A 12,982-nucleotide genomic window follows, 5' to 3' on the forward strand; every position below is an offset into this window, starting at 1 on the left:
ATTTTCAGCTGAGAGTTAATGATCATCGCCTGCAAGTTGTTTGACTGTATGCAGCATCACATCCAAGCCATGACATGCTTGCATTTGGCTTTCTAATAAGCATGCTGCCAGCAGCGATTGTACGTTTATCTGAGTGAAGGTCTCTGGCTGATTTCTTTCCCCAAAGAATTTATTCTGAGGACCACCGGAAGATGCTATGCTGGCTAAGATCAGCTGGCCTGGAGTAGGAATTCAATCTGGTTCTTCCTCATTAAACAGCTTAGCTGCTCAACACCATCAAGAGAGCAAATGCATCAATAATGCGATAATTTTTTTTAAACTGCTAGAGTAACTGCTGCACAAACAACACAAATTGATTTACTGAGGTCCTGAGGTAAGTGTTGAATTAATGTTCTGTAATCATTTGCAATTAATGCTTTTAAAATGTTGCTTTAACTATTCAGATATTAATTCTTAACAACGCAGCACAGAAACTAAAAGTTTATTTTCAATAAACACAATACTAAATATATCTTTTATATAAAAGAACACTTTTGAATTCATAAGTAAGCAGCCAGTTAAGAGCTCAGGAGTTCTAAGTTTTCATTGCTGTATTAAAGCTGAAATTTCTTACCATTAACATTAGCATGTTGTATGTCAATTGCTTTAGTGCTCTGATCATCAATTGCATAGTGAAGATTGTGCGTAGGTGAAACAAAAGCTTGGAGCATGCCTTTGGTTAGGCTGGGTTCAAACATCATGCTCCGGCTCCTTACACTGACATTTTCACAGCCAGGGTACAGATTGGAAATACTCACTGAAACTGAAAGAGACAGGTCAATCAAATAATGAAGTTTATAAATTTAACTAGCAAGTATTCTCAAAAATCATTATCTAACAAAAGATGTAAACTTGTAAAATGTTATGAAATTAATAGAGTGGGGAGGGGATCTTGGTTGACACTTGGATTACAGGCTCAGATCAGAACACAGTACTGACTGGGCAGTCACAGCCAGCCATCCCTATTATTTTGTTTTGAAGCCCAGTGTGGGCCACATACTATTTTGTCAGCTCTTCCAGTTTTAACTTCAGACCTGATCTACAGAATCTCAGTCAATCGTCTTGACTTTCTGCCCAGTGCAATAGATATTAAAGTAATTGCTTCTGTGGATATCCTTCAATTCTTTCCACATTCTGACGTAAAAACCATGTCATTCATTCATCCTCTGTTTTATTTTTAAGCAGGTTATTGCACCAGGAATTCTTTGTTTTCTCTGCTTCTGCCCTTTGTTCCAAGTCTATCAATATGTATGTTCATTAGAATGGAAGGTGAAACACGAAGGACTTCATTTAAAATTTTACCTTATTTGTACATCCTGCAGAATCTAAGGTAATTTTGAATGGTTTTCCAATTTCCACAATTTTCATTACAAGGATTTTTGGTTTTTGGACTTGGCTCTTGAAATCCCACATTGGACAATCTAATGGAATCCACTTGTCATGCAGTCAAAATCAACAAATGTTCTATCCAAACCAACTGATGCACATTTGCCTCTCTCAACAAAGCCTAAAACCCCAAGTACCACATCAACAAAACTGTATGCTAATTTCACAGTAAAATTGATATAATATGCAGTTGTAGCAATTGGTGTACCTCTATGACTGAGCATGGTACTGGTGCTTTATTTGGTAAAATATAACAACTTTAACTTGAACATTTTTTCTGCAGACATAGAAAACATCAAATGGTGCCTTGAAGCTGCTGACTGGAGCCCCTCTAGGTAAAGTCTCCTACATCAAATTTTTATACTCTTAAGATCAAAAGGTAACAGCAGGTGATTCAATACAATTTCAATAGCTACAACTGCATCACTCACTTCAATATTTTGAGTCTGACAATGCTTCCATTGAGCTACACATCTATAATGGCAGCCACGTCTGAAGGCTCAAACACCTTTGCTGGGAGAAAGTAATTCACAAGGATGGTCTAAAAGCTTCTGAGGACAGAGATCCCAGGCACCCAAAATTAAGGTTGTGAGGGCTGACACTCTGAGTACATAAATATCCCAAATACTGGTAGAGCAAATCTACCCGTGACCACGTTTGATCTGCTAAGTGACAGTATCAGTCTATCCTCCAAGCTTCCTCGAACTTAGTCACAATGGTGCAAAATAACTTAAGCCATAGTTGCCTGGTTTGATGTAGGCCAATTAACATCACCCCATTGTCTTTGTCATTGTCTTTGGCTGAGAATGTCTCATGGTCACATCACTTTGCCAGCCCCCTGCTGTGATCCCATAGCCTGTGCTCTGCAGACAGTACTATTTGTTTACAAAGCTGTTCTTTTAACTTCAGTCTGATTACTGATGCAATTTGCATTAAGAGCTGAAGACTGGTTCTCATTTGAATTAATGCATGATATAGTCACATAATTTCCATAACTCCTGAATCCCTAACAGCCTAACAGACATTTTTTGGGAATGAGCATTAAACAAGAAAATTTTAGATGATGTAAATACTGGGCTGATAAATTGCATTTTTAAAAGGAAATAAACAATAGGACCAGGAGTGGGCTATTAGGTCCTTTGAGCTTGCTCCACCATTCAACACATAGATGGCTGATCATCTATTGCAATACTACATTCTTGCTCTCTCTCTGTCTTTTGCACATACAAAGTTACCTATCCCCTTCTTAAAAATATTCAGTGATTTTCCCTCCACAGCCTTCTGTGGTCATGAATTCCACATGTTCACTATCCTATGCCTGTTGAAATGTCTCATTCCCTTGGGAGATAACAGTCCCAAATCTCTTGTCCTATAACCTGAGGCACTGAGCACTTGTTCTTCAGTGTCCTACCAAGGTAAACATCCTCCCCATATCAATGTCCAGCCCAGTCAGAATTTTGTAAGTTTCAGTGAGGTTCTTAGAACCATACAGCACAAAACAGGCCCTTCTTTCATCCTTTGATTGAATACAAACCTAGTCAAATTAATCTCTCCTCATACAGCTGTCCCACCATCTCAGGAACCAGTCTGGTGAATTTTTGCTGCATTCGCTCTAAAGAAAGTACATCTTTGTTTGGTAAAGAGACCAAAACTGCCAGGTGTGGTCTCCATAAGGCCCTGTATAATTGTAGAAAACATCCTTGCTACTGTAATCAAATCACCTTGCAATGAAGGGCAACTATCCATAATTTAGAAGAATTTTAAATAATAAAATTAAATTAGAGATGGAGGTAGAGATTTTCAGACACAGTTTCAGTCAGCAGGACCATTGCAGATGGTTTAGTCATGGTGTGGGGGAGAGAAAAGGCAGGATGAATAGTTTTGTCACACTGGATTGTTCAAGATAGGAGGTCAGATTAGGAGGAGGAAGAACTTAGAGGTAGTGCAGAGATAAGGAGGGATATGATTTATGATTAATGATAAGGAATTTAAGCACAAGGGATGGGAGCAAGAAAATGATGGCAAGATCAGGACGTCCACAAAGAATGGGAGAGGACAGGATGAGGTGCCATCTCACATGGATAAATCTCGACTACTTTATATCATTTTATGTAACAGGGTCACTGACATTGGAAAGCAGGCAACAACTGTGACAGTTCACAGGGCTGACCTGGTCACAGAGAAGGCAGCAGATCCCACAGTTCCAAAATTATATTTGCAACACTGGATTTCTGCTACGATAAGGCCCCAAAATGCTAAACAATAATGCATTTATGCCATTATTTCAGTGTATACCTAATTTTAAAAGCAATTCTGTCACTCACGCTGTAAGCACTGAAGTTATTTGCATTTGTATTGCAATAGTACCTTGGAGTCTTAGATGATTCTTGGCATTATAATATTATAAAATAAAGATCTGGTAGATTTGATAGTCTTATACCAGTGACAAACTTCTTAAAGCTGTTTCTGTGAATTTGCTGCCTGGATAAGGGAGAATGAGTTGGCAGCAAGATCAGAAGTTAGTTTGCAGAATCCAAATTAAATGGTGTCAATGTAAATGCAACTCAGGAATGACATAGTTAGGAAGTCAAGAATGTACATTCTTGAGACACAAAATTAACTTCAGAGTGAAAAATAGTGAGAAAATCTTCCTGCAAAACAAGTATCTACCTCAAAAATTTCATCATAATTTGTCTTTTGATTGGCTACATTTAATGATAGACTGGAGACTGAGTGGATCCTGGTGATTATGCTGCTTATCTATCTTTATTAATGGATTTATAAGCCTTTGGTTGGGATGAGAGTCAGACTTCACAACCATAAACAGTGAAAACTGACACTCTCATGGCTGCCAGTGCTCCACATCTTCAATTAAATGATATATAAAACAAAATTGCCTGGCAGCTACACTTGTTGCCGTCTTTAGCAGATAAACCACCAGTACTGTGCTTGGTTGTTGAGCATTTGCATCAATTAAGTTAAGATATCTTTATTAGTCACATGTACATTGAAACACACAGTGAAATGCATCTTCTTCCTCCCCGCCTTGATTACTGCAAATTGGCATGATGTATTAGATAAAAGACAGTAAAACTTCCCCCTCACTCCTGATAGCATTGAATTTATCCAGGGAACACATGAATCTCTTGGAATAATGTTTTAAGCCAAGTTAGTTGATCTAAGACAACCAAGGTGGTGCTATAGTGTTACAAATGGCTTTGAGGTTTTGGAGGTCAATGTTTTCCTTCATTTCCAGCAACTCTTGTTGCAAGTATACATCCCTGGTGACGGCAAGTGGACGAGTTTGGACCTGATTGTGAAGCCTGCTGGAAACAAATCAGTTATGAACACTGACCAAGAAGCATTGCCTACAGAAAGTGACCACTTGGAACCAGTGAGAACAGTGCTCATGGAACCATTCCCCAAAAGGTGGGGAATTTTCTTAGGAAAATGGAAAAAAAACTGACAGGAAAAAAAACCACACACATTTGTAAAAGACCAGAATTCTAGTGTTGGAGATTGTAATCAGAAACTGACTTCTCATTCCCAGCTGCTCCCCAGTTTCTCTTAAAATAGGACATAAATAACTATAAATAAATGCACATGAACAGCTACTTCACTTGCTAGTATAAGAACATTTCTTTTGAAATTCTTACGTCAGTAGAATTAAGCCGCAAGGTGCAATGAAAACCACTTCAAAAGAGCTCATGACTGAAAGGCAGGCATATTTTTTATTTTTATAAATCCTCCTTTAAGTTTCCCCCACCTGTTTTTGTGAAACTGCACAGAATACCAGCTGTACTAAAAAAAAGTTCAGAGCACAACTTCAACTTCAGAGCACTATTCTGATGATGGAATTTAATTTGTGTTAACTACACTTATCCCAGTCTTCAAGCCCATTAAGAATAATGGATGCTTAAGCCATCTCGAACAATGTTGGCCTCAAGCAATGCACAAAGTGATAAATTTCCCACTGTGTCAAACTATGAACCAAACAGTATTTTTGCACAATTATAAGCAAACAATATCTACAGACAGCCAGACTCGAATCCTGGTTTTTCCAACATTCACATAAAATGCTCATAAATGGCAGATACATTAAGGTAGTTTAGCTGTTCTCGATTAAGTCTTGGAGTGTAGTATTTCACTAGCATTTAACTGACACATCATTGAAAATTGAATGGAGTTCTACTTTAGAATGCATCTGCTCCTCTGTACTGAGTGGCTTCTGAGATATTGGATAGAGTGCACAATATAGTCAGTCACAAATACAAAAACCACACATACAGTATGGAGGAAACCAAGGAAATCACACATTATTGAATGGATAAATCTATATGGGAGAATTTAGAAACCTGAAACTTCAATCGTCTGTCAAAATCAACAACACTATCATTTGACAGCAACCTTGCCTGGATTATTGATGCAATTTTAAAAAGTGAAATAAGACAATATTCAGTCTTGACCAGTCACATAATGATCTGCAAAGCAGCTGTTTTAATAGATGGTTATTTCAAAACGAGAATGCTAAAATAAGGTAGGCAGTGCCTTTACTCCAAAGGAAATCACCGTTAGGTTGGTTAATGATACCTGTCGGTTTTGATGAAGATGATGGGGAAGGAGGATAACGAGTTGAGTTGGTCGATGATAGCCTCGGTCTGCGTCTCCTGAAGAAACTTCGCAGAAGTCCACATTTAAGAGACTCCACAAGTGCTGTTTTTCCTGAACCTGAATGTCCAAACAACTTGAGCTTTATTCGGACTTGGGAATTCTGAGAAGGCCTAAGCTGTTGAATGAAAATCCCTCGGTGTGTATCCTAAAGCAAAGCAACACAGTTAGTAGAATCCATTGATTGACAGTCTTCACAGGGGTGGGGGAGGAGGTCATCAGAGACTGCAGCAAAGGTATATTTTTAGTAACTGACTAACCTCTTCATTTTAGATTCTTGCATTATTCACCTAAAGTCAACATTGTTGAAACAGCATAAATGAGGTGACAAGAATATCAAAATTAGTGAATGAAGAAATTCCAAGATATAAATATAGACCACAATAAATTAAACATTCTGAAACTCTGTAATCCTATAAGGAGCATGCTTGCATGTATAATATGAAATAGTCGTCTTCCCTGATGCAAGCACACCCCAGCAGCGAATATAAACATTGCCACTAGAGGGAGTGGATTCTCTCTTCTGACCACACGTGGGCAGATTTGCATCAAACGCCTGAGCATCTTCCAGTAATGTATCATTTGCTGAAAGGGGTTCCAACAAAAGATGTGAATTGGGAGTTCCAAATACAATGCCTGATGCCTCACATTAGTGAGGTTTGGAGAGAATTTTAAATTAAAGTCCCATATGTGTGCACAAATGAAAATATCCCACAACACTTATTTTAAAGAACTGCTAGTGCTCTGGCCAACATTCATGCCCTAAAACAGATTAATTAGCCATTTTATCTCATGGCTATTTGTGGGACATCACTGTGCTTAAATGGCTGGTATAATTGCCGGCACTACAGAATGGTTTGAAAGCATCTGACTAACAGTGAACTGTTTTGAGAGGTGCTACAGCTATTTAAAAACATTACCCATGCAAGTACTTTCTTTTGGTATTCTGGAATTCCGATTAAGATGGATGGATTGAACTGCATTGTGAAGCAAGGACAAAATGAAAAATAAGCTGCTTCCTAAAACAGTTCTCTGTCTAATATTTCATACAATTATACACATCCCCATTTTTTAAATTACTTAGTCACTAAAAAATTAACAATAACTTTTTGAATTTTCCTACTATTTATTTGGAAGTTTAAAAAAAACAGTAATTACGCGCAAGGAAGACTGAAATCTTTATTTTGTATCTAGATGACTCATAATTCAGTCGGTGTGTGTGGGTACTGTGCAATTATCATCATTGTTGGTAGTCCCTTGGGATAGGGGACAACTTTTTCTATTTCTGAGAGGAAGGTGCCTGTGCATGAATCTTTTTAACGTAGTGTGGCTGCTGCACACCAGCTACCACAGAGTGAGGCCTTGGTCCAATGGCAAGGGGATCCAAGACCACTGGAGTCCAAACTCTGTTGCATAGACTTAACATGCACGTAAGCACACACACTAATGCATGCCACACATGTGCCCATAGCTCTCCTTGTCCACACCTTGCAACCCATCACCCCCCCATCCAAATCCCAATCCTCCTTCAGTCTCCCACCTCAGAGCTTCCAGCCCTTTACCCAGCACATTTCCTCCAGTAACTCTAAAGTAACTTTAATTTTTTTTTACTGGCATGCTTATGTAAATTTCTTACTGGGGAGAGTTGTAACACAAACCAAGTGTTGGCCATTTTCTTACTGATAGGTCAGACCAATTTATTACCATCTCCGCCTCCCCCTTCACTGACTCATCCACCTCATCTCCATCCTCTTCACCTACCCCTTCCACAGATGCCAAGTGATTTTGATCTACATGTATTACAGGGCAATTTGAAGAGCTCTTCTAGATTCTCTAGTGCTGCAAATTCTACCCGCAGCCATCAATAGCTAACTTCGTGCAAATTCTGGTTGAAAATGGTTTGAAATGCAGCTAGTCTCTGTTTTGGCATGATCCCCAACAAGGGTGGTAACAAAATGAGAAGGGATGCTCTGTTGGTGTGTGGTATCTCCTGCCCACTTTCTTGGGAAAGGTACTTCAAGCTTACTTGAAATTTGAGTTAAATTCCAATAAAAAAAAACCCTGAAATTTCCCATTGTGATACTATCCTAATAAAGCTTTATTTTGTGGCTTCCAAATATTTGTTTTAGTTACAGTGGTTATGGTTACTGATGAAGATGATACTGCAGCTGAATCTTTCAATTTTAATTGCTTCTACATGGCAGAACAAACTCCCATGTGAGGAGAGAGGGAGAGAGAATTATTCCGTAAAGCAGGCATTATTGCATTTTAGACAAAATAAATAATTGAACAATGTTATGAAGCTTGGAAAGCTCTCCTTGTGAACAGCATGCAATCCCAAATAAATGTGTGTGTGGTTCCCTTGGTGGGCATGTGGCCAGCAACATTTCTTATCACCTGATACGATAATCTGGTGAATGCACAGTGGGCAGCTAATGGTAATTAAGGAAGTCTACAGCACAATGCCTAGTGGCAGGCAAGATGAATTACGTCAATGCAACATTTATATTGCAAAACTACTTCTAACTATAAACCTGCAATGTCATTGAGTAAACATCGTTTTGTGTGTACTACTGGTTAGTTCTGATATTTTGATCAGATTACTATTAAAAATAATGATGCATTGGTAAACAGAGTTAAAGTCATAAATAATCATTTCCTAGGCTGGTACCCAATTAATAAAATCTGTTCTGGATAATTAAGGGCAAAATGGGATGGCGTGTTATGGGACAAATTTGAGATTGTTGCAGATAATTGAACTCCAATGTTGCATTTGGCTATGGTGGCAAGTCGCTACACACAAGAGAAGCTGAACTGCCATTCAGCTGAGTCTAATCCTCCTATCTTGGATTGTGGCAGCTAAATGATTTTTCTTAGGGAAGTCAATCAAAGAATTTGAAACTGAGGTGGGTAAATATAATTGAGGTAATAGCTAAGATCTAACTGAATGACAGAACAGGCCTGAATAGTTGAATAGGCTACTCATGCTCGGAGCTGGCATCATAAACCTGGTGCTATTTACATTACTGCTTAGTTCGGGACTTCAGTGTTTCTGCCGATGGTCATATCTGAAGGTCTGCTTTCTCGTACAGTCATTATACTTGCACCCCATAAACAGCCACAAGGACACACTGTTTAAACTGCACCAGAAATCTTACTTTCTAATCTGAATTTCTAGCTTAATTGCCTGGCTATGTCACAGGAATCTGTTCAAGATACCACTATGGGAGAAAGTAATACAAGCTGCCAAGTGGTCGTCGAAAGGTGTGTTAACATATGCCCGTTGTCAAAATCCTGGACTTGTATACGTGTGTTACCTTTTTAAGCCTGGCAAGCAAGTTGGCAACTTGTTCATGTTGTTCAGCTTTAGCAAGATCTTCAGCAGTTCTTCCATCCTGTTAAGCAATCAGCAATCAATCCAATTAGCCAGATTTCCGCTTAATTTCATAACTAACCTGCGAGAAGTCTCTCGCAATCTGTGAATTTTATTCTCGCACTGTTGGGTTAGAATCCGAAAGATGCCAAACTGTGCAATCAGACACTGAGCCAAGAGCTGCTTAGCAATTCATTTGCGAAGATTTTGAAATGAACCAGATTTACTGCACTGACTGCATAGTAATTAGTTCCTGCTATCACCACATTTAAACATAGCATTTCAGCATGAATGCATAATATAAGTGAATGCCTGCTGAAAACAGAGAAAGATGAAACCTTCACAAAATATCTCCCTATGTTACATTACTAATTAACATGGATATTAGCATTTTTATCTGGAATACTGGTGATGTTAGATGAAAGATTTTTTTTTAGGTTTCTAAGTCAAGTCATTTATTGTTCATATAGTTCAAATAAACACAAATACCATGGCCAACATTTTTTTTAAAAGAAGAAATTATCTCCTCCCCCCACCGCCCACTATACACACACAAACCTCCCCTGGATCTCACAATGGAGGTCAGACTACTGCACCTGTACTAAAGCTTGTAAAGAGCCAATAATTCCCCCTGATGTGGTCTTTCTCCAAACCCCTGCAAGCACCTACGTCCCATACTCCCTTGTGCCGGGTTATTTATATTAACTCTCCTCTTTCTCTTCCTAAGTGCATCATTTCACACTTGTGTATGTTAAATTTCATTTGCTATGTATCTATCAATTTCATCTGTCTACAGTTTCAGGGCTCCAAGTTGTCAACCAGAACAACGGACCAGCCTATTCATTTGTTATTATCAGCCAAATAATTTGTTATTATCCACATAATATTCATAAAAATGCACTTTTCAACAGCTGCCTGATACTCAAAAACAGTAAGTTCAACTGTTGATTCCATTCTATTTAACATACACCAGAAGTCTTGATGCAGGGTTTCGATGCAAAATATTGACAATTCCTTTCCTCCCACAGATGCTGCTTGATTTGCTCAGTTCCTCCAGGAAATTGTTGCTGCAGATTCCAGCACCTGCAGTCTCTTGTGTCACCAGAATCTGAACCTGGATCTTCTAATGTACAGGTAGTACTACACTAAATCTTTCTGCACTGTGAAACTCAAACAGAGATGTCCAAACAATTCCCAAATTGGGAAGCAACCCCAGTGTAAAATGGCACAATTGCAAAACCAACATTTGGCTCCCTCAGCCTTTGCGTTTAGACATATCACTCTGGTGGCTCCAGGAACCTCCTAACACTTCAATTGGAATCATTACATGAGCAATCTCTGATATATCATGCTAAATGTTTTGCAGGAACATCATGACTTGCAACAGGCTCAACCAGTTATATTTCCATACTGCCACCATGGGGACATATACCTAACTGCGCATTTAATCACTAAAAATTAATTAGTTCCATTTCAAAGCTCTGCTGTGTTCAGCAACTGCTTTACTTTTTTTTAAAAAACGAAAACAGTCAATGAGCATTTTAGCAGCTGCAATGATCTAAAACTGACATTTTTGCTGTAAGTTAGAAATGCGAAATGCTTATACCCTTCTCCCTACATCCATGTTCATAGATCTTCACATTTGACTTTACTGCTTTTGCTGTTCAGTCACTGGTTTTTGGCTGTAAAAAAGTAAAGTTAAGAGACCACAGCTTAACAATATCTAATGAGGATCGAAACCTGCAATTAAGATTTTGAATGAACCAAATGCTTCAAAATTTACAGGAGACTAATATCTGTTCCTTAAATTATATATGAACAAACTTCTAATTTCTGCAAGGACATATTCTAAACCGGACATGCACGTGCAGCTGAATGTTCAATGTGGAGACGTATCTGCCAGCCACACCCACAAATTAAATGGTAAATGTTCTTGGATGATTTTCTGTTTGATAAAATAAATGTAAACTGAATTCAGGGTGGCATGCCTATAACAAGGTACAGTAAACAATTAGGAAGGCAAATGATACGCTCAACCTTGCTGCAAGAGGATTTGAGTAGTAGAATAGGGACATTTTGATCAAATTATATGCAGCCCTTGTGACACTGCATCTGGAATAACCCAAGGAAGGATATAGTCACAAAAGAGGGAATGCAGTGAAGATTCAGCAGATTGATTGCTGGGATGATGGGTCTGATGTATGAAGAGAGAATTAACAGATTGAGCTTAAAATCTTGAGTTTTGAAGAACGAGGTGCGATTTCATTTAAATGTACAACATTCTTATGGGGCTTGATAAGTTGGGTGCGAAGTTGATATTCCCAATGCCTGGTTGTCTAAAATCAGGGGTCACAGTCTCACAATAAGGGGGCAGCCATTCAGAACAGAGAAGAGAATAAACTTTCTTCACCTTGAAGATAGTGACATTTTTTTTAAACCCAAAAATACTGTGGAGGTTCAGTCCCCAAGTACATTCAAGACAGAGCAACAGATTTTCTGATAAAGGGAATTGAGGGATATGAGGTTAGTGCAGGAAAGGGACACTGAGCCAAAAGAGGAGTCTGATCTTATTGAATGCTAGAGTGGGTATGAGGAGCCAAATGGTTTTTTCCTTCATTCTTAATGTGTTGTTAGACCTGCTGAGTATTTCCAGCATTTTTAGGTTTTTGTCCTCGTTAATCCAGGGAGGCCAATGCCAATATGACACCTCATTACCAGCTAGTTGACATCAGCTTCTCTCATACAAAGTGAGAAATGAACTTGGGAGCTTCATGCTCTGCTCTACTTACATCAGTAACATAACACAGCACTGACATTTTGTGTCAAGGTACTCAGTGATTTGCTCTATTTTGATTGAATTTTTTGTTTTAATGTCTTAATATTCTATTTTCATACTTTTTCTTTGCTTGTGTCTTTCTTATGCTGCTGCACATTCCAATGTTCTTTTCACACCTTTTCATAACCTTAACTTCACTGATATTCCATAACATTTAACAACTATTTTCTGTTAAGTAGCTTGCAAGTGATTTAACCATTTTGCATCCTGCTTCTCTCCTGTCTTATTTCATCTTTTGAGATCTTCCTAAACTTCCTCCAGTTCTCAAAGTGGGTTACATATCAGAAATGTCAATGCCTCATTCATCTTTACTGATACTAGTAAGTATTTGCAAAATATCCTCCATCTGAACAAAAAACCTGTTCTTTGTCATGTAAATTATTAAAATAAAATCAAGTGCTTCAAATCTCAGCACATAATTAACATGCCCACATATACACCCAGAATAACCAGAAAGAAACAGCTTAGTGACAAAAGAGATCCATGCTGGAAATCATCAACAGATAAGACAGCGTTTGTGGAGAACGAGTGAGAGAGCTGCAGTTAATTCTGAAATATTAACTAAGGCATTAATGATACAAATAAAAGGTTGCTGATATGAAATTTAAGCTTTATTTGTGATTCCACCAATGCTGCCTGATCAGCTGACGACTTCCATTTTTTCTAAACTCAAGACTTCT

The 12,982-nt window shown here is 38.3% G+C and overlaps 1 protein-coding gene across 1 annotated transcript in view; it reads right to left on the reverse strand.

The window, feature by feature from the left end:
* dapk1 (death-associated protein kinase 1) overlaps positions 1-12,982 on the reverse strand; it is a 167,165-nt gene that overhangs the window by 39,659 nt on the left and 114,524 nt on the right. Inside the window, exons 19-21 of the mRNA XM_052019586.1 lie at positions 9,411-9,488; positions 6,016-6,241; positions 614-802 (exon numbers count right to left, since the gene is read on the reverse strand). Of these exons, the coding sequence (XP_051875546.1) occupies positions 614-802; positions 6,016-6,241; positions 9,411-9,488 (493 nt within the window). The remainder of the gene's footprint in view (positions 1-613; positions 803-6,015; positions 6,242-9,410; positions 9,489-12,982) is intronic.

Source organism: Pristis pectinata, chromosome 7 (genome assembly GCF_009764475.1).
Source record: "Pristis pectinata isolate sPriPec2 chromosome 7, sPriPec2.1.pri, whole genome shotgun sequence".
Classification (NCBI taxonomy): Eukaryota; Metazoa; Chordata; class Chondrichthyes; order Rhinopristiformes; family Pristidae; genus Pristis; species Pristis pectinata.